The 23,261-nt window shown below is 37.4% G+C and overlaps 1 protein-coding gene and 1 pseudogene across 5 annotated transcripts in view; both read right to left on the bottom strand.

Annotated features, from left to right (window-relative positions):
• ARHGAP12 (Rho GTPase activating protein 12) overlaps positions 1 to 23,014 on the bottom strand; it is a 130,573-nt gene extending 107,559 nt beyond the window's left edge. For 3 of the 4 annotated variants that reach the window (XM_081139336.1, XM_081139338.1, XM_081139339.1), the window contains exons 1-3: positions 22,884 to 22,971; positions 6,519 to 6,557; positions 3,627 to 4,381 (exon numbers count right to left, since the gene is read on the bottom strand). In XM_081139336.1, the coding sequence (XP_080995462.1) occupies positions 3,627 to 4,304 (678 nt within the window). In that variant the 5' untranslated portion in view covers positions 4,305 to 4,381; positions 6,519 to 6,557; positions 22,884 to 22,971. Of the gene's footprint in view, positions 1 to 3,626; positions 4,382 to 6,518; positions 6,558 to 22,883 lie in introns of all 4 variants that reach the window. The other variant, XM_081139337.1, reaches the window with a different exon arrangement.
• Positions 15,751 to 16,243, bottom strand: LOC308547123 (large ribosomal subunit protein uL24 pseudogene; annotated as a pseudogene). The gene has a single exon. The product of its transcript is annotated as a large ribosomal subunit protein uL24 pseudogene (transcript).
• Positions 23,015 to 23,261: the final 247 nt, after the last annotated feature.

Below are 23,261 nucleotides of genomic sequence, written 5' to 3'. Positions count from 1 at the left end.
GAATACTAGTCAGCAACAAAAACAACACTAATACACACAACAAGCTGGATCAATCTCCAGAGAATTACGCTGAATGAAAAAGCTAATTCCAAAAGATTATATAGCATATGAATGCATTTAGATAACAAAAAATTTTAAGTGGAGAGTGTATTAGTGGTGACCAGGGGTTAAAGAGGGGTGGAGGTGGGAGGGAAATGGATGTGGCTATAAAAGGAAAGCACAAAGGATCCTTGTGGTAATGGAAATGCTCAGTATCTCTACTGTACCAAGGTCAATATCCTGATTGTGATATAGTTTTGCAAGCCATTTGGGTGGCATGGTGGAGTCAGAAGACATACTAGGTTAAGGAATGAATGGGAAATGAGCAAATGTGAAGAAGTAAATCTATACAACTCTTTCCATAAGTTTCCAGTAAACGGAAAGGGTAATAAGTGATACTCAGAGAGAGGGAAAGGTATCACTGAAGAGCTTTATGAAGGGAAAAACATGAGCAAATTTAAATGCTGATGGAAAAAAACTTGTTAAATTACAGGTCTATAGCCATATGAGCACAATGCTATATAATCTTTAGCAAAAGGTTTGTGGAAGAAAGAAAAAAGCAAATACAAAGAGACTGCCCTTTGATAGGAGAGACGATGCTTGCATATTACTGGGGATAAAGATGACTGCTGGTACAGGTTTACTTATAGATTTGATGGTGGAAATAATAATAGAAACAACAATAATAATGACAGTTATAACTTATTGAATACTTATTATGATAGACAGCCCCCAAAGTGGTCCCAATATCTTCATATCCTGATGTTTACACCCAGTGTAGTCTCCTCCCACAGAGAATAGGGCTGAACTGCATAATAGTAACATATGACAGTGTGCAACTTCCAAGATTTGGGCAAAAAAGACAATGCAGCTTCTACCTTGTTCTCTAATGCATTGCTCCTTCTAGCGGGAAGCTAGTCACAACATTCAAACATATGTGAAGAGGCCGAGCTAGCACTATGTGAGTGAGCCATTTTTAAAAGTACCCACAGCCAAGCCTTCATAAGACTGCAAACGCATGAGACCCAAAGTCTTTAAAACTACGCAACTAAGCTGCTTCTGTATTAATGACCCACAGAAACAGTAAGATAATCAATGTTTATTGTGTTAAGCCACTAAATTTGGGAATATAGTAAAACCTTGTTTCTTGAACGTCACCCTTCTCCAACAATTCACTTCTAGACCTAACAACCCTTTCATGCTGATACCTGTATGATCAGTCACAAGTCTCTCAGGCGACAAAGGAGAGAATGTGGGAGTAAGTTGAGTTAGTTTACCGCTGTTAACATCTCAGGATACTGTGCTGGGAATATTTTCATGTCTTTTTGCTTTCGTTGCTGCTTATTATTAAATTTTCATTTTTTACTGTACATTTCATTTCCTTTTTGTTAAATTTTCATTTACATTTCATGTCCTTTTTGTTTTTAAAATACTTATAGATTAAATAGTACATTAGACATATACTGTATATAAGAAAGATTAAAACAGGGAATCTTTTGGGTGTCTGGAATGGAATTATTCAATTTACATTATTTCTAACAGGGGAAAAATGCTTCGCTTTTCAAACCTTCTGGAACGAATTAAGTTTGAGAACTGAGGTTCCAGCAATAGGTACCTAACGTACTTATGTGCCAGGCATAGTTCTAAGCATATTAGATATAGTAACCCACTTAATCCTCAACAAGCCCATGATCTGCAATTTAAGATGAGAAAACTGAGAAACAGAGAAGTAATTTGCCCCAATTCTCACACAGCTGGTAGGTGATGGAATTATGGAAACCATAAAGTGAACCTTTATAAACTCCAAATTCAAATCAAAAGTCTGTGCTATTAACTGCTGTTAAACGCTACTAAGTGCTAATAACATCCTCCCCAAAGCTGAAGCAGTTTCTATCCCATGTCTTTTATTTTTGCTGTGAAATAGAAGGAAAGGTTACCTGATAAGACAACAGGGAAAAGCAGCTGAATCAAAGAACTAAAGATAATGGAAAAGGTTTGAACAGTTGCCATGAAGTGAGTAAGAGGACTGGCTAGAGAAATCTAATGGAATTTCTAAACAGGAGAGGTTAAGAGCGATGAAATTGCATGCTATGAATTTAAGATGACCATAATGAAGAGAACACAGGTCAGCCAGTGTACCTAAATGAAAAACGTAATTTGAAGTGTGAAACGTTGATAATGAGATGGAAGAGAAAAAGCACATCTTTCTCAAATCCCACTAGCTCAAAAAGGAGCCATGTATAAAAACAATTCCAAGAAACACTATATATTCTATTTCAAAGTATCACATAAAGACTAAAGAAAGGAAAGCTTACTAAGATGAATGATTATAAACTGACAGTGCTACTTTACGTAAGTGTCTTGATCTCCAACATCTAAAGTTTTTCTAGAGAATGCTCCCTTTTCCAGATTTACATTCAAAATGTCACAAGAAAAATTAAAACCTAAAAAAAGAACATACTAGTTGCATTATAATCAGACCACTAAGAGCAGCTGTACAATTATTCACTGACTTAGCCTGATGAATAAATCCTACAACAGGGCTTGAGGCCAAAAATGTATCACATTTTTCTTTTTTATTTATTGATTTTAGAGAGGGGAAGGCAGAAGGGGTAAAAGGGGGGGGGGGGTAGAGAGAAACATCGATTTGTTGTTCCACTTGTTTATGCACTCATTGGTTGATTCTTGTATGTGCCCTGACCAGGGATCAAACTGGAAACCTTGACGTATCAGGACGATGCTCTACTCATTTTTCAAGTGCACTTAAAATCAGACTGTCCCCAAAAAATGTATACACACTTAATTTTTAAAATGAACTGTATGTTAATAAACACTGACTTTACAATTATTCAAAGTGTGTATACTGTTTTGGGGGCATCCTGTACATTTAAGTTTCAATTTCAGGTATGTGTTTTTAAAATTATTTCACTTTACCTGACTAATAAACTGGCATAAACTAATCTCAAAATAAAGTTAGGCAAAAAAAACTTTTTTAAACCAAACCATAGACACATAAAATTTTTTCCAGGCAATGCAAGTAAGCATGGATATGTAGACATTTAAGACACGAAAGTGCACGAATGGAGGTAAAGGTATGTGAGCTTTATATTTTTCTTAATACTCAAGGTTAATAAACAAGTTTGGAAGAACATGAGTTAGTGGTTAATATTCCAGTGACATCTTTCCCCATATATCCATTATTACCTGGAGACTTAACAGAAACAAGTCAAAATGACTACTGCTAGAAAACAAACTTTTTCTAATAAAAGAAATATCACTGGGTAAATTAAATAAGTCCTTTCTACATCATGCATAATCAATAGAGAGAAAAATAATTTTTTTCCACACTTAAAGTAGTTCTAGTCCCATAAAGGTACAAGAATAATTATGGAAACCATAAAGTGAACTCTACGAATTATTTCCCATATTCTCTATCTCTTAATTCAGGATGGCACCCATGAATTCTGTAAACATAAAGCAAAACAAACAATTCTTAATTCTTACAAAGATTTTTTAATTACAACAAAATCTGTAATTAATACTTTTATTAAAGTACTAGTGTTTCATCATTCTACTTTTAGTCTTACCCTTATCTGTTCCGTGGAGCTGCTGCTAAGTTCATCACCAGACTCAGAATCCTGATGTACCCTTTCTGAGCCTTCTCCTGCTGAATCGCAAGACTGTTCCTGGGAGAAGCTAGTTTTCTCTATGTCCAAGAACTCCGGACCAGGAAAGTGACCAAATAAGCGCGTCCTATTCTGGCTGGAAGCTTTAGGAGAATGTGAATCACTGCTAAACTTTCCATTGTTGTGGGTGAGGTCCAGGCTTAGGCTGACAGTTTGACTTGGATCATAATTGGGTCCAAAATTCTGATTGGCATCACGAATAAGACCTGTTCCCTGAATAGACAACGATGGTTTTCCAAAACTTGAAAGCTCAGGTAATTTGTTCACATTTTCTGTTGATCTCTGAAGATGCAGACTCTGTATCATTTTCATAGAATTATTTGGCAGTCCAACTGCCTGTTTAACAGGCGGCATCAGAGCTTTGCGGGTGACTTCCTTAACATACTGGGCTGGCACATAAAATGCTTTGGAATTCTCATCTGGTTTGACTTGCCACCAGTCATCATTGGTCTTTTTCACCAACATGTATCGTTCCCCTTGTTTTATCACAATCTTTCTGTCCTTTGCTTCATATTCGTAATCATATTCCACTTCAATATACACTTGTCCTGGAACAATCTTGCCACTTCTATCAGCCATTTTTATTCAATAATATTCACCTCTCAAAAAGGATGGTATGCCACATTATGGCTTTTTGCCTTGTTGGATTAATATAGCTATTGTCATTTAAATGGAAGAACAGAATAAAGAAAAAAGTTAATAGTCTGGATTTTTAACATTTACTCACAAGCATCACATAAGCCATTTAAAGAACATTACCTTCAAATCTCAAACTCAAAAAGTAAACATGTATCTAATGTTTTCTATTGTCCTACATTAGAAAACTCTCATAATACAGTAATCTACATTTTTTAGTCATTTATGACCAATAACAAACCAATAACTGGAACAGCAAATACACTAACCAGCCAGACACAAGACTATCAAAAATAAGAGGTAAGAAGAACTCTCTTTCTTTCCATGACTACCTCAAATTTCCTTCACTTTCTTAAAAAGGTGCAGTAATAATAGCTAATATATATTAGGCATTTCCCAAGGGCCAGGCATTGATCTAGGTTCACTGTATGCCTTAGCTAAGATCATCTTTGAAGTTGGAGCTGAATTTCAATGACCCTGTACTCTTCATTTTTTACAATGATCAAGAGCATTAATGAGCTTTAAAAAACATTATCCAATTATGTTTCATTTCCTAATATAAAAAATACAGCACTGTTATTGTTAGGCAAAATACACTGAAAAACAAAGTGCTAGTTTACTTTGTTTTCCTATTATGTCTACCTCAGGAGGGCCATGATTCTTATTAGGGTGAATCCCACAAATGCCAACAAATAACCAGTCTTTGTATTTGTAAATGTTAAAAATCCACACCCTACCACACAGCCATTCAAAGTCTACTAAAAATAGCCCTAAATTAGCTTAATAAATCTAGTTTTCACTTTATCTTTTTTATCCTCACCCAAGGATATGTTTATTGATTTGAGAGACAGAGGAAGGAAAAGAGAGAGAGAAACATTGGTATGAGAGAGAACACTGGTTGGTTGCCTTCCATATGCGCCCTGACCAGGGATTGAATCTGCAACCTAGGTATGTGCCCTGGCCAGAATCAAACTTACAACCTTTTGGTGTACAGGATGATGCTCCAACCAGCTGAGCCACCTGGCCAGTGCCCTAGTTTTCACTTTAATTTCTATTCCAATTCCAAAATATCACATACCTCATAGAACACAGCATTCAAACTTCAAAATGATCATAGCATCTTAATATTGTAACAACTCAAGTCAAACCCCAACTACAGTGGGATGAAGAGTGTTCCCCCCAAAAGATATGTTGAAGTCCTAATGCCAGGACCTGCAAAGACCTTACTTGAAAATAGGGTCTGTGCAGATGTAATCCATTTAACATGCAGTTATACTTGATTAGGGCAAGCCCCAAAGTCCAGTGACTGATGTCTTCATAAGGAGAGGAAGATTTGAAAACAAGGAGAGGAGACACAGAACAAAGAAGCCCACATGAACACAGAGGCAGAAATTGGAGTGATTCAGGTACAAGCCAAAATGCCAAGGATGCTGGCACAACCAGAAGCTAGGAAGAGGCAAGGAAGGACCCTCCCCTAGAGTCTTCAGAGGAAGACCAGACCTACTGATGCCTTTATTTTGTACAGCTAGCCTCCAGAACTGAGAGAGAATAAGTTTTTGCTGTTTTAAGCCACCCAGTTTGTGCAAGTTGTTACAGCAGCCCTAGGAAACTAATACATTCAACCCAATGCTCAAGGATCAAACCTTAGCAATTCTGAATATTAAGTGTACCAAAAATATTTACCCAAGGTCCCATGATAACCTGCCAATTTTCCTTAGCACCCAAGTACTGGGCATGATATTACTGTATGCTATATATTCCCCTGAGGATAATTATTATCTGTAACAGATAAACCCATAAGCCCAGGTAATAAATTAGTGATACAGCTCAGCTGGCATGGCTCAGTAGTTGAGCGTCGACCCATGAACTACAAGATCACCATTCAATTCCCATTCAGGGCACATGCGTAGGTTTCAGGCTTGATCTCCATTAGGGGGCATGCAGGAAGCAGCCAATCAATGACTCCCTCATCATTGATGTTTCCACCTCTCTCTCCCTCTCCCTTTCTCTCTCTGAAATAAAAACATTTAAAAAATAAAAAATAGAAATAAATTAGTGATACAACTTCAGTAACTAAAATTAACCTTCTAGACAAACTATCTGAATAACAAATTTAATACAGTAATGTTGTTTCAAAAAAATAAAAATAAAACTTACCTTAGACGGAGACATAAATACCCAGTATTACATTTAAACCTATAAAAAAAAAAATAAAGTTCATTAACTTTGGCCAGCACTGCTTAAAGAAAGCTGTAAGTACGATGTTGCTCACATTTTAGAAGCATAACTTTATGGCTATAAGGAACACAGTACAATATTATATGCCACCACAGTGTCAGCACCACCCTCCAAACACAGGTACAATTTCCACTGCCTCTCCTACTTCATTTCCACATTGTCTCAACTTCACTTCTGCCATTCTGACAGAATACCTTTTTAAACCTCTAATAACATGAGAAACAACTTTTGTAAAATTGTTAAAATGACAACTATTTTTCAAGTTTATGGTATTGAGTGGGAAAAGGAAATGAAAACAAATGTTCAAAGTTGTTGGGAGCCCTAACATACTTCCCCACAGATTACTTACTAATTATAAATCAGGAAATATACCGAGTGGTCAAACTTAACGCCAACAGTGGGGCAGACAACCTGATGATAAATGCCTCCTAATGTGATGCAGTAAGATGTTACAATATCACCTATGTTGTACTCTTGCCTTCAAAAAGCTTAACCTTCAGCTAATTATTAGGATACAATCAAATCCAGAATGTGAGATATTCTGTTAGACAACAGACATGAATTATTTTAAAACAATCAATTTCATAAAAAATGAAAAAGGGAGGGAGATTCTTCTAGATTAAAAGCAACTACAGACACACAACAGCCAAACCCACACGGTGTTTTAATAGATACCTAAAACTTAACATATCCAAAATCTACTTCCTATCTCTACCCCACCCCACCCAGCCCTGGCAAATCCACATGGTCTTTTGCCTCACGGTAAATAGAAATTCTAACCTTTCAAATGTCCAACCTTTACTTTCATGCATTACCAGGACACTAGTCACTATAAGATTTAATCCTTTCACCTACATAAGTTTTTCACTACAACTTTTCAAAATTTCACACTGAAATATTTATCCTCAGGTGGCTTTTTTTTTCTTTTTCTTTCCAGGAAGTAATAAAATAACTTAGGAAATACCTCTGAAGGTAGTGAAACAAGTAAGGGTATCTGTAGGAAGTTACAGTAGCTCAGACATACTATAACTGGTCAAACATTTATCCATAGGAATGAAGAAAAGTAGAAAGAATAACAAGTAAACTGTATGATTTCATGCTAGCCAGAGAGGGGCTGTGGGGTGGGAAGCAACAATGGGTTAAAGGCCAGTCCATGTTCCATCTCTTTCACTGCCAGGCTTTATCACTATACCTTCCCCAGTGACTAGAAGGTAAGTATGAAAGTGTTAGGAAGAAAGATAAAGAAGTCAGTTTAACCACGTTCAACATGAGACATCCAATCTAAAGTTTTAGTTCAAGGTAATGAGAATTGGGAGGACAAGGAAGACAGAGAAGTAGTCAAAAGACTATCTATATAAAAAAGGTAGTTAGATACCATGGCAAATGGCATAAGCAAAAGTGGGCACAATGTGGTAGGAGAACAGAAGCTGAGATCGATTTCCAGGTAACACTAGGGTGGAGGATGGAGAATGAAACTAGGAAGCCCCTAAGAGAGACTAATAGAATTATAAACTTCTAGAAAATCAAATAGCAGGAATTATGTATTATAATCCAAGGTCTAGGAAAAGTTAAAGTAAAAATGAAAATTAAAGCCTTATTATACACTATGGAGTCAAAGACAATTAAAATAATTATGGGGTAGTTCTAAAAAACTTAGATCTCAGTGAAAATTATCTGCAAATATGTGAATAACTTATGTTGTCTATTTTTATGTAAAAACATAAGCTGTATTAAAATGAATGTTTAAAGTTTTAGTTTTGACTTCTTTGTTTCTTCCTCCATTCTTCTCTTTAGATTAGGTTGAGCACTGTTCATCCTGTTATCCTCTCAAGTATTTTGGTTAGAGGATACTCATTCAACTACAGCACCCACTGAGCAAAACATTCCTCTAATTGAAATATATTCTATACTCATTATCAACACTCCTGCATCCATATTCATCACACACATACACACACACACACAACTAACTTGCTAAGTACCTAACCACCAGTACATGTACAGTTTTTGCCTATCTACTGCCAGTACCAATCAACTCTTTGCAGTTTCAAAAATACCCATGTAGGCTCTGCACACCTCTTACCAGTCTTCCTCATGTTTCAACAAGAACAGGCATACACACATATAACTGCTTACATCTTTTATTCCTCCTTCTCCAAGTCAGATTCAAAACTTTCTATTACGCTATTTTAAAATCTAATAGCCTCCTTCTTTCTGCCTGCCAATTTTTCTCATTTTTTTCCTACCACAAATTACACAGCTCAGCAAATGTTATCTTCCTCCTCCAGGACATCTGCTTAATCAACTATATCTCTAAGTATAGTATCCTTACTAAGTGCATCACAAAAGTAAACAAAATCTTAAGAGAAATATAGTAAATGTAGCCACAATAAGTTTACAATTTAAGTCCTATATATATGTATATACACAACCTATTTAGCAATTCTAACACTATGAACAATAAAATATTAATAAAGCCTCACATGTAAATGCTAACCAACTTAAAAATACCACAATTAAATAAGCACTAACTCTTGGTACAAAGTCCTCCAAGCAGTTTTAAAAGTCCATGTTTAAAATTAACAATCCCTAAACAGGCCTCCAGTAAAGAAATCAATTAAATTTAATGAGCACAACAAAAATGTTAAGAACAATTCCAGGGGGAGAAAAGACTCCACCAAATAATTCTGTAAATTGTACAGTTAACAAGATATCATAGGCCAGCCACTATGGGGCACCTAAGAGTTTTTTCTTAATGTATGATCCCTGCTAAGAATAAGAAGATACATAAGGCATTTCTTAGGCCTTCAGAAGTAAAGGAAAATAAAATGGTTAATATTATAAACTATTCTAGCCATAAAGAAATAGCAAAAATAGGAATAGCAGAAAGGATACAGGAAATAATGGGTAACTGGAAAGCAGCAGAGAACACAGCCAAGTGTAAACTGGTAAAGGAAACTCAAAACCAAGATTTAAATCTGAAACAAAAATGAGGAAACAACTATAGTCTTTGGGGAAGCAAGCATATTTCAGTAAAAATGACATTTGCATGAGGTATTTTAGGAAGATTTGTGCCATGAAGACATTCTAAGTCAGAAATGGTGAACATAACTTTTTCTTGGATACAAGAATGAGAAAATATTCCAATTTAAAAAGGAAAATATATGACCTTAGAGTTAGCAATGATTTTTTAGATACACCCACTAAATGCATGATCCATTAAAGAAAATATTAAGTAGAAATTTATTAAAATTTAAAATTTCTGATCTGTGAAAGACACTGCTAAGGGAATGAAAACACAAACCACAGAAGGAGAAAATATTTGCACAAGACCTCTGATGGCCCTAGCCAGTTTGGCTCAATGGTTAAAGCATCAGCCTACAGACTGAAGGGTCCCAGGTTCAATTTCAGCAAAGGGCATGTACCTTGGTTGCAGGCTCAATTGCTGGCCCCGGTCAGGGTTCGTGCATGAGGCAACCAACCAATGTGTCTGTCTCACATCAATGTTTCTCTTTCTCTTTCTCTCTTCCTCTCTCTCCCTCTCTCTCTCTCCTTCTCTTCCCTCCCTCCCTTCCACTCTTTCTGAAAAGCAATGGAAAAAATATCCTCAGGTAAGGATTAAAAAAAAAAAAAAAACTCTGATGAAGGACTTGTATCCAAAATATACAAAGAACTCTTAAAACTCAACAAAATGAACCAAAGTTTTTACATGGAAAAAAGGATTTGAAAAGATACATTATGAAAGAAAACATGGCAAATAAGCACATGAAAAATTATCATATCATTAAGAAACTGCAAATTAAAACAAGATACCACTGCTTACCCATTAGAAAGGCTAAAATCAAAAAAGCTGACACCACCAAATGCTGGTGAGGATGTAGAGCAACAGGAACTTTTATTCATTGCTGGCAAAAAAGGAAAGTGGTACAGCCACTTTGGAAGACAGTTTAGCAGTTTCTTACAAAGCCAAACATGGTCCTACCATATGTTCTAAGCAATCACACTCCTAGGTATTTAGTATTTACCCAAATGAGTTGAAAACTTATTTCCACAAAAGTCCTACAGCAAATGTTTACAGCAGCTTTATTTATAACTTCTAAAAACTAAAAGCAACCAAGATGTCCAACAAAAGGAGAAAAGATAAACTGCAATATTATTCAGTGATAAAAAGAAATGAACTATCAAGCTTAGAACAGACACAAATAAAGCTTAGATATATTTTGCTAAGTGAAAGAAGTCTGTCTGAAAAAGCCACATACGATCCTAAGAATCCTGAAACACTGATCAGAAAGAATATATGTACCCCTATGTTCATAGCAGCACAGTTTACAATAGTTAAGATCTGGAAACAGCCCAAGTGCCCACCAGTAAATAAGTGGATAAAAAAGCTATGGGACATATACACCATGGAATAATACTATGCAGTTATAAAGAAGAAGGATCTCGTACCCTTTGGGACAGTATGAATGAACCTGGAGAAAATTATGCTAAGTGAAATAAGCCAGGCAGAGAAAGACAAACATCACATGATCTCACTCATACATGGAATCTAAAGAACTTAATAAACTGATGGAGAGAATAGATTCAATGACATGGAAGCATAGATCAGACTGACGAATGTCAGAAGGATGGAGGAGGGCAGGTGGGTGGAGGGGGAGAGAGTAACCAAAGAATTTCTATGCATATATGCACAACCCAAGGACATGGACAATGGTGTGGAGAGGGACTGGGGAGGGGGATGGAATGGGATGGAAAGGGTCATCGGGGAGAAAAAGGGGCATCTGTAATATTTTAAACAAAAAGAAAATTTAAAAAGAAAAAAGAAAAAGCCAAATACAGAATAATTTCAATGCTATGGCATTCTGGAAGTCAAAATCATAGAGACAGTGATTACTGGGAGTGGGAGAAGGAGGGTTTCATAGGTGAAGCACTTGTCAAACCCATTAATCTTTAAAACACAAAGTGCAATGTATGCAAAATTTTTAAAAACTGTAAGGAGGTCAGAGGAATCCCTGGATGGAAAGCAGATGTGACAAGATAGTCTAACAGGATTACAAATATATGGAACAACCTCACTGAAGGGGAGGTGGAGGGGTAAGATGCTGACCTAACTAATTTTGGAAATAAGTGGAGTCTATAAGAATATAGGCAAAGGAACTACACATAAGTACTGTGTTGTAGTAAATAAAAACGTTTCCCAAGAGTGTGAATTAAAAATTCTAATACTGCTATACATATATGCTAGAACTGAATAATTAAGTAAATGGAATGTGGGTTAAGGAGCCAGATTTCTCAAGGTTGGAGTAGAAATTTATAGACAAGCGAGGGGAGAAGGCTAGACCCATGTGGTAATGGATTAGACTTGGAGACATCAGTATAAACTCAATGAACTCATTTTTAGTTTACCACAGAGACAGGTGATTACATTTTAAAAATTAGATACGTGTCTATAAGACAATCCAGCAAGCCAGGACAAGTGGAAAAGGGAAACTGACACAGATAGCTGAGCAAACTAGCAGAGCAATTTACAGCAGATACAGAAGGTCACTTCCCTAAAAATAACATCTAGGCCTCAACTGTATTTCAGCTCCAGACTCAGAAAGCAGCAAAGCCAAGTGAGTGACACCAAGACCAGCTGCAATGACCAACTATTCCCTGTCCTAACACTGACCAACCAGTGGAGACCCACGACCCTGAAGGAGCACACAGGGAAAACAGAGATTCTGCTGAAACCCTCCCCTGAGACCTCCTCTAAGATTCCCGCCTGCAAGGGAGACATAAAAGCCTCAAGACAAAGGACCCAGCTCTCGCTCACTCGCTCACTCTCCCTTTGGGGAGCAGCCTCTGCCATTCTCTTGCCCCTCTTCCCCCACAGGCATGCATCTCCTAAACTCTAAGAAACCCCATGAGACTTACAACCAGGGGAGCAATGGGCAGCTCATCCAAGGCCAAGCCCTGAACCTGTTCCCAAGGACCCCTTTTCTCTGACTTCCCAGAGAGCTAGGGCAGCCCAGCCTAGGCTGTCCTGTTGCTTCTTCTATGCTAAGCCCTTTCTTGTTTTACTGTCCCCAACTTTAATAAACATTCCCCCATAGTCACCTGGACTCATGTTGTGAAATTTTTCTTGCACGAAGTCAAGAACCCACACACTACCAGCCGGCCCCAGGCAGACCCGCCAAGTGCCAGGTCCTCCTTCCAGTATCATCTATATAGTGGTTAGTACACACATTTCCTTGCTGTCTGTAAAAATGACACCCTAGAGGCAAAAAGCACACCTAGAATCCAGATGTGGTTTCTAATACCATTCTCCAAATAAAGAAACCGAGATTCTTTGGTGAAATGGATGATTCTAGTACTGCGGTAAAAAATATACAAGATGAGCCTCAAACATCTTATAGTGCCATACTGACCCTCCCGCCTCCCCCATCTGGATTTTAAGTACTTTATTTAAATGTTTCTTACTATTAGACAACTGTCTTAATTTTACCTCAAATTAAAAGTGATATCATTCATATTTGATATTCTGATTAATATATCTTACATAATGTTGCTGTATGTTTAAATAATTTAAACTCACACTTCTTTTGTTCTTTACTTATAAACACATTTATGGAGAATCACAGTTCCTGTTTTTCTCACCTAAACACAAATTATAATTATTTAAGAGGTACTAGGGTTCTCCACTGTTAATGGTTGTTAAATCTTCAAAATCATTCTAAAAATTATCTCTTATACATGGAGATGCAAATACTGACCCAGTTAATATACAACAGAGCAGAAAGTGAAAAACCTATTGTATTCAAAAAAACTTCACAAACTCAGTACTACTTTAGTAAAGAACCCTGATCAAGCTCCCTTTTAGACCAAAAAACAGTAAAGATTAAACTGGGTTTTAATCCGTTGAGAGCCACTTGCACACACTAAGAGTTTTAATATGATGATGTAGGATACCAAGAAGATAACCTATGAGGTAAAAAACTCAAAATCAGTAAAAAGTCTAAGGAACAAAAAAAGTTTTTTCTGGAGCAAAAAGGTTAACTTCCTTTTCTTTCAGATTCTATTTCATTGAAAACTACTATCTATATGGATAATAGCTTCACAATAACCTCTAAAACCACCCTTTTATGATGATCATTCTGCATCTATACTTTTTTCAGTCTTCTCTTTACTTCCTTCTAAATGCATTCCAATCAATGGATTCTTCTTTCTATACCTTTAACATCTGAGTCCCATAGTTCAATTTCTTAATAAGAACTTTCTAAAAATAATCAGTTTTAAAAAACAGAAAAAAATTAACTATCTTTTTTACAGTTCATGCAATTTTTATCCTGCCTCTGTGGCACCTCACCCACCCCCAACCCCTTGTAGTAACAACACCTGTTTATTGCTGGTGGGAAAGTAAAACAGTGCAGCCACTGGAAAAACAGCATGGAATTTTTTCATAACATTAGAAATAAAATTACCATATGATCCAGCAATTCCACTTCTGGACACACATCCAAAAGAATTGAAAGCAGGGACTTGAACAGATATATGAACACCTATGTTCATAGCAACACTATTCACAATAGCCAAAAAGGTGGAAGCAAATCTAACGTCCATAGGTGGATTGAGAGCTAAAATAAAATTAAAAATATATTACCACAGTAAAGAGTCATTGGAGAATACCAATTAAATCACCTTATCCCTGTCTACCCACAGCCCACAAAAGTCACTAAAATCCTCACATAGCTTTTACAGATCCTCCTTCAATGTAAATACAGGGTGGGGTAAAAGTGGGTTTACAGTTGTGAGTACACAGAACATAGTTTATTCTTGTATTATTATTTTATTATTGTGTTATTTTCCATATGAACAACTGTAAACCTACTTTTGCCCTACCCTGTATTAAAAGGCAAATTAACATTCAAACTTATGGAAAACTGTAAAGTAACACTTATGTAGCACAAAAATAATGAACTACACTGCCAATCCCTTGGAGCTTTCTGTCCTCTAATGGGAAAAAAGAAAACACTCCATGATTCTTAATTTTTATTCAAGTTTAAACTAGTTTACAAAACAATAAAAACCCAATAATGGAAATTAAAACCAAAACAAGATATCACTACAAGCCAACTACAATAGATAGTTCTTTAAGAAGATGATACAAAGTGCTGATAAGTTGTACCAATAGCTGGAACACTCAAACAGTGGTAATGCTAAATGGTCCAGTCAAACGGTGGTAATGCTAAATGGTACAGCCAGCTCAGTAGTTTCTTATAAACATGTATTTTCCTTAGACTGGGCCAGGAAACAAATCTCAATAAATTTAAAAGTACTGAAATCATATAAAGTGTTTTCTCTGACAATTAAATTAAATTATAAATTAATAAAAAGATATCTTTAAGCCCCAAAATTTGTTTTTAGAATCTAAACAACGTATTTCTAAATAACTCAGTGGTCAAAGCAGAAAACAAACAGGAAATCTGAACGGAATGAAAATGAAAACATGGCATTTCAAAATTTATGGGATGTAATTAAAGTAGTGCTTAGAAAAAATTTATAGCACTAAATGCCCATATTAGGAAAGAAAAAAAGGTCCCAAATCAATGAAGATCAGAGTAAAAATCAATAAAAGAAAAAACAGCCCTACCGGGCATGGCTCAGCAGTTGAGTATCAACCTAGGATCCAGGAGATAGCGGTTCAATTCCGGGTCAGGGCACATGCTCAGGTTGCAGGCTGGATCCCTTGTAGGGAGGGTGCAAGAGGCAGCCAATCAATGACTCTCATCACTGATGTTTTTCTCTCTCTCTCTCCCTAATTTTAAAAAAGATAAAATAGTAAAATATTAGAGGAAACCCATGAAACCAGAAGCTGGTTCTTTGAGAAGATCATTAATACTGATAATCCTCTAGCCAAATTGATCAAGAACAAATGAGAAAAAATACAAATTACCAATATCAGGAATATAACAAGACAGAAATACAGATCCTAAAGACATCAAAAGAAAGATAAAATAATATTATGAACCTTATGCCATTAAATTCAACAGCTTAGATAAACTGGAGAAATTTCTTGAAAGACAAATTACCAAACGTTGCTTAAGAAGAAACAGATAATACAAAGAGCCCTGTAGCTATTAAAAATATTGAATGTGTCTTTTTTTTCATTTTAAGTTTTTAATGAAAGTTGTATATAAGATTCCTGCATCTTCTCAACTGTTTCTTCCTTGTATTTGCCCTTTTCCTTTCCTACTTGGTAAGATTTGGCTTTCCGTTCAAGGATCTTTTTACAGTCTTAGTCCAGCTTTAGTCTAATGATAACCACCTTGCTGGAATAAATGCCCACATGAACAATTATACCATTAGCTTTCTCCTGCTGCACTCATTTAATAATGTAGGTGACACATTTCTTCCTGTACAACTGAACTACTTTGCCAATTTGCTGCCCTTTGTAATGTTCTCAACCTGAACCACATCATCCTTTCGGATGGACATGGATCAAACATTGGACTTCTGTCTCAGTTCTTTGGAAAGAGGAGAGACATAATCTTCCTGTAAATGTGGGAAGGTGCACTGAAATGCCTTTTACAGTTCTTGCTCCAGTCAGAAGTGACAAAGGGATTGAACTTCATTTTGCACGCTGGTGCTTCTACAATGGCTACAAAAGGCTTACATCTGTCTTTAAAAATCCTCCCACAAAGAAAACTCCTGGCCCAGATGTCTTCACTGGTGATTTTACCAAAAATGTATGGAAATAATATAAACTCTTTACAAACCTCTCAAAGAAAACTGAAAGAGGGAAAACATCCCAACTCATTCTATAAGATCAGCATTACCATCACGCCAAAAACAAAGATATTATAAGAAAGGAAAACTATGGCTCAATATCCCTCATGAATATATATCTCCATCAAACAACTCATATCTAGAATATATAAAGAACTGTACAAGTCAATAACACAAATAACCCAATAAAAATAGGTGAAAGATATAAACAGACACTTATCCAAAGATAGACACAGATGGTAAATAAGCCCATAAAAAGATGCCCAAAATCTTTAGTCATTAAGAAAATGCAAATTAAAACCACAAAGAATACACACCTACTAGACCGGCTAAAATTTAAAAGACTGATCATACTAGTGTCTTTGAGAATGTGGAGCAACTAGAAATCTCACACACTGCTGGTAGAGATATAAAATGGTAAAAGCACTTTGGGGAAAGTTTGGCAGGTTCCTAAATTTTTTAGTATATATCTACTATGTACCCAAAAGAAATGAAAACACAAATATCTGTACACGAATGTTTACAGCAGCTTTATTTGTAATAGCCCCAAATTGGGAACCCAAATGTTCCTCAACAGGTGAGTGGATAAACTAATTGCAGTATACCCACACATGGGTCTATCATAATAAAAAGGAATGAACTCTTGATATACACACAAAAACTGGATGAAATCTCAAAATGATTTTGCTGAGTGAAAAAAAATTCAGACAAGAAAGAGTGCATACTCTAAAGATTCTATCTTCGTAAAATTCTAGAAAATACAAACTAATCTATAGTGACAGAAAGCAGTTAAAATGTCACCAAGGAACAAGGGCAATGAATTACAAAGGGGCTCATCAAGAAAAATTTTCTTTTTGTGGGGAGGTGATACATATGTTCATTATCTTAATAATGGTGATAATGGTATACACTTCACAAGTATATACATACATACGTGAAAACTCATCAAATTGCACACTGAAATATGTACAGTTTATTACACAACAATTATACTTCAATAAAGCTGTTAAACCTAATCATGCAAATTAAAATTATGAAATATCACTACCCCCCCATTAGAATGGCGTTAAACATACACACACACACACACATACATTTGTATTTGGTAAGGAGAACACCAACTGGAACTCTCATACATTGCTGGTGGGAATGTAGAATGATACAGCCACTTTGGAAAACATTTTGGCAATCTCTTATAAAGTTATACATACATTTACCATATGATCTAGCAATTCCTCTTCTAGGTATTTACCCAAGAGAAAAAAAATAAGTCCATCCAAAGGCATTCATTATAGCTTTAGTCATAAGAATCAGAAACTGGCAACAACCCAAAGGCCTATCATCTGGTGAATGCTTAAACAAATTGTGATACATTCATCTGTAAAACAGGAAACAATACAAATCTCAAAGGAGCCTTGTGAGAACGGTAAGAGAAAATGTGAAAAAAGTAAACTATAAAGCTTGATAGAGAGCATCACACTAAGCACTGCTTACTCAAGGAAGCAAAATTGTGACAGTACTCCCAAATCTTCTATAACTAGTTTGTTTCACTTAAAATAATGCTTCTGAGACTCATCCATGTTGGTGTATGTATCTTAGAGTGTTAGTGTATTTTAGTGTGTACATTATACCTCAATAAAACTGAATTTTTAAACAAACCACTAAAACAGCAAAATATAGGTAATATTCAGCAAACTTTTAAAGATATCCCTCTAACTTCAAAATGTATTCTAAATTCTCCTGCAGTAAAGGGAAAGGGAAAAGCACAGAACCCTGAAAAAGCACAGAGGCCTGAAATTTATATCCAGGATTTGCCATTTATCAGCTCTCAGACCCTGAGCACCTTATTTTTCACGAAGGAAAAAAGACAAACCTCAAAAGATCCTTGTGAGAATGGAAAGAGAAAAAGTACTTCATAAACTACAAGGAATAATAGAGTATTCACACTAATCACTGCTTACTCAAAGAAGCAAAAGTTGTGAGAGTAGAAAGTCACAAATGAACTGATCGATTATAAAATTAGTCCCTCTGACTTTAAAGGAGAGATCAACAGCAATACAGTCACAGTAGGGGACTTAAACACCCCACTGACTTTACTGGATAGATCTTCCAAACAAAAAATCAACAAGGAAACAGTGACTCAAAGTGACACCCTAGATCAGATGGATTTAATTGACATTTACAGAACATTCCACTCCAAAGCTGCAGAATAGGCATTCTCCTCAAGTACACATGAGACATTCTCAAAGACAGACCACATGTTGGGACACAAAACAAGTCTCTATAAGTTCAAGACGACTGAAATCACATCAAGCATCTTCTCGGACATTTACACAATGAAATACTATGCAGCTGTAAAAACGAAGAATCCATACCCTTTGACAACATGGTAGGACCTGGAGAGTATTATGCTAAGTGAAATAAGCCAGTCAGAGAAAGACAAGTGTCACATGATCTTACTCATATGTGGAATCTAACCAACAAAATAAACTGATGAACAAAACAGATCCAGAGACATAGAAGCATGGAAAAGACTGATGAATCTCAGAGGGAAGGTGGGGGGTGGAGGGTAGGGAGAGATTAACATAAAAATTTATATGCATATATGCATAACCCATGGTCACAAACAATAGTGAGGTGAAGGCCTGGGAGGAGGGGATCAATGGGGGGAAAAAGGAGACATTTGTAATAATTTCAACATAAAAATTTTCCTAATAAATAAATAAATAATAAAATTAGTCCTTCTTCAAACATCCCTGTCTCTGCCTCTTGCTTAGCTATGCCATCAAAGTCACTGAACCTCTCTAAGCCTCAGGGGTTTTTTTTCCAATTGTAAAAGGAAGCTTATTAGAACAGGCCACATACTGGGAGAATTAGAGTAGATATGTGTAAAGCACGTGATATAATGCCTGGAACATGATAAGTGCTTTATAAGTTATAACTCTTATTACAAAAATACTATTATTATTAGCCTACAAGACCTAATACTAGCCTTCATCCTACCCACCCAAGCTGCAATTAGTGTAAGTCATATTAATGATCTAGATCACTGCTCCTCAAAATTTTAGTGAGCAATGGAATCAAACTGGAGAGCTGCTTAAAAAAACAAACAAACAAAAAAAAACTTTATTTTTTATAAGTTTCAAATTTACACAATTATTGCAAAGATAGTAAGAGAGTTCCCATATACCCTGCCCACAATTTCCCCTACTATCTCACATTAGCATGGTGTATCTGTCATACTCAATAAACCAATACTGATAATAATGTTGATGCTTTATTCAGATTTCTTTAGTTTTTCCTTATTAAACTTTTTTCTGTTCTAGGATCCCATTCAGAATACCACATATACATTGTGTAGTCATATCCTGTAGCTTTCAAAACACTAGTTATTGAAGTCCAGATATTCTAAAGAGAGGAGGTAGGAGGTAGGGCCCCAAAATTTACACTTCTAACAAATTCCCAAAGATTGCTGATTGGGCCAATACAAAAAATACACTTAAAATAGCACTGATCTAGATTCTACACACCAGACCTGTGCTGTTCAATACAACAGCCAATAGCCAAATGTGGCTATTGGGCATTTAATGTGTGGCCAATCCAAACTGAGATGTGCTGTGTCAAGTACACATGGGATTTTGAAGACAGAAAAAAAAGAATGTATAAGAAATCATTAATAACTTCATATTCATTATATGATAAAATGATAAAAATGTATTTCACTTGGGTCTTTCCCCTCACTTTACCTTCATCATTTAGCTACTTAAAAAAAATCTTCAAAATTACACAGGTGACTGGAATTTATTTCTATTGACTAGCAGTGGTCTGTGTTCTGGGCAGAAGAGCAGCATGGGTTATCACCTGGGGGACTGTTAAGAGTTCAGGTGATTCCCACACACATTCAAGTCTGAGAAGCACTAGATTACCAACAGGGAAGGGGCAGTTAGAGATGTCAGCATTTGGCAGCTCAGTTCAAAGAAAAAGGTATATCAATAGCAAAATGAAACTGCAGGATATTTATTAAGTCAGTAAGTCAATAAAAGTTAACAGGAGAATGGCTGAATCACTGCAAAGCCATCCACAAATGAGGATGTGGCACAATTAGACCAGTTAACAACTAAAGAAAAGAAAAACCACAAAGATAGTGGCCCAATGAGTTCCTCAAAATAGCATGCTTTGAAAAGCAGGATTTAGGAGGGGGAGAGAGTAACCAAAGAATTTACGTGCATATATACACAATCCAAGGACATGGACAATGGTGGGGAGAGGGACTGGGGAGGGGGAAGGAACGGACGGGGTGGAACGGGTCATTGGGGAGAAAAAGGGACATCTGTAATATTTTAAACAGTAATTTAAAAAAAAAAAAAGAAAAGCAGGATTTGAAGTACAATGATGCTATGTGGTACCATCATACCTTTTTACATCTGATTCATTCCACAAAATAGTGCACATTTGCAATTTTTGCAACATATAACTAAGATTGTTATAAGATAAAAGTTTAACTTCACTTTTCTTTCCCACTATTTGTTATAAAATTATAATGCCTGTTTTAGGCAGATACACCTCAAGCTGCTTTTTCCTAGTACCAATTTTCTCAAATAAGCAAAAGATTAGTACTATCATTTAATAATTTTACACATAGCCATAGTCGCTGTTTTAGTCAACTTAAAAATTTTATTATTATTAGCCTTTTATTCTCGGAAATGTCAGCTGCATAACTTTAAGTACTTAAATTTGTAAAGCCCACTTTCCATCCACTTTTTACAGAAAGCACTCCACAGATACTTTCTAATTAATGGAAGAAAAGCCAAGTAATTAACGACAAATAATATGTTGTTTTTCTACAGCATCTGCACATGTTCATTTGAACCTCACAAGTGGTGTAGTATGTAAAAAATATATAAAGTTATGTAAAATATTAACTATTTATGGACAACTAATGTATACAGATGGCATTGAGAATCAGTGAGGTAGCAATCTTCTCCCACTCTTATGATTTATAAAGTACAAACAGAAATCTATTCACAAAGACTAGGGCACATACATACATACACACGCACAATCTGTTACATTATTTTCCCCACAGAGAAACGCCTCCAGAGCCATAGAGCTACATGCAACCATAGGTCACACATATATGTGTCCAGCCTCTCTGGCTCTCGAGGCTACAATGGCAGAGTCAAGTCATCACAGCCTGCTCTTAGGTACTGCTCTGGGCTCCCTAATTCAAGCTCTGAAACGTTTCCAGGAGCATTTTTAAAACAAAGAGAAAGAAAAATACTAACAATAGCCAGGCCAGAAAAGACACAGAAAGATGACCCATTCTTTAATACACCCTCCTGTAGATCATGTAAAGAGCACTGAATATGGACAAATACATCTCCAGGCCACCATTTCCGAACCTTTAAGTAGGAAACAGACGTGGCTAGGGCCTAGATGCTTTTTAACAACCTTTTACTGAAACATTGTCTTCCAAGCTCTCACCTTTAGAAATGGGTGGGAGAATCCGAACCAGAACCCAAGTAACTACTCACTCAATGCTCCTTTCTCCACATTATCTCCCCTTAGCACTATGTGCATAAATGGTCAATAAAACTACTTCCATATGTCATTATTACCCATAAAGCAATACGAGTGTTAACAGTCTTTACCCACAACAAACACTTCACTTGGAATGACATTAGAACTTCCATAATGACATGCTTTAAACATTTTGTTTTCTTAGCCTTTACAAATGCATTTAAAACCTCTGCTGCAACGAGAAGGAAAACATCACAGGCCTCTAAAACTGAAGGCCGAGCCTATTCCTCTGACGATAACGGCGTGGGCATTTCTTCTCAAGGGGTCTGCAAGAACTTAAAATACAACACATACAGAGGAGTTGGCTGTCTTGGAAAGCCATCAAGTACCCTAAGATGGGAGGAGGTCAGCACGCTTGTAAAAAGAATGTTTTAAAATCAAGGGCTGAGTCCTAGAGTGGAGGCCCCAGGTAGGCTCCATGGGTGGGCGGAGGTTTAAACACCCTACAGCAGTTAGGGAGGGGCACAGGCCGGGGCAGGAGGCCGGGAAAGAGGGCGGAACTAGCCACTCTTTCTCTCCCTTTCTTTCTTTCTTTTTCTTTCTCTCTCTCTCTCTCTCTCTCACTCACTCACTCACACACACACCCCAGACGCACACACCCCGACACCCTCCTTCCTGGGGGCGGGGCGGGCGCTGCCCTCACACAGGAAGTCAGGAAACCGGGGGGTCAGAGGAACCACAACTTCAAGCCATTTAAACCCTCTCGCCCACGTCAGCCCCTGGGCTGGCAACAGCCTCTGTACCCTCGCGCCCACTCCCGCGTCCCAACCCCTCAAGCGGCGCTCACGTCCTCACCCCGCGCGCACCTCGCCACCTTCGCGCCTCCCGCACACGCCTCCCCCCAACTCCAACGGACACAACTCCGGTCCAGGAGCGCCTTTGTGCAGCGCCCCACTAATCTCCCCAGTCCGCGGGGATCCGCGCCCACCGCCTTACCGAAAGCCCGGCGGCCTCGTGGAGGCAACGCCCTCTTCACCCAGCACGGGGGTTGCTGGACGCCGGGGCGAGCCCCAAGGGCTCTCGCAGCGCGCCAGCCGCGTCCGGCCGGTTCCCGCAGGTTAGTCTCCGCGGGAGGGTAAGTTCCAGGGCAGGTCGGAGAGCGCCGGCGCGGGGGCGGGGCGCGGCGCGGGGGCGGCTCACGTGACGGTAGGGGCGGGGCTCAGCCCACGTGATGACCCGGGAGGCGCCAAGGGAATCGGCCCGGGCTGATCCAGGAGGGGGAAGGGGAAGCCGAGGGAGGGGCAGAGCGACGTGAGAGGGAGCTGCGGCCTAAGTGGGCATAAGCCCTTGGTAAACGGAGTGGGAAACGCTGAG

This window comes from Miniopterus schreibersii (genome assembly GCF_964146895.1).
Source record: "Miniopterus schreibersii genome assembly, chromosome: 1".
NCBI lineage: Eukaryota > Metazoa > Chordata > Mammalia > Chiroptera > Miniopteridae > Miniopterus > Miniopterus schreibersii.
The sequence above is the reverse complement of the archived record's forward strand: the minus strand, read 5'-3'. Positions and strand labels throughout refer to the sequence as shown.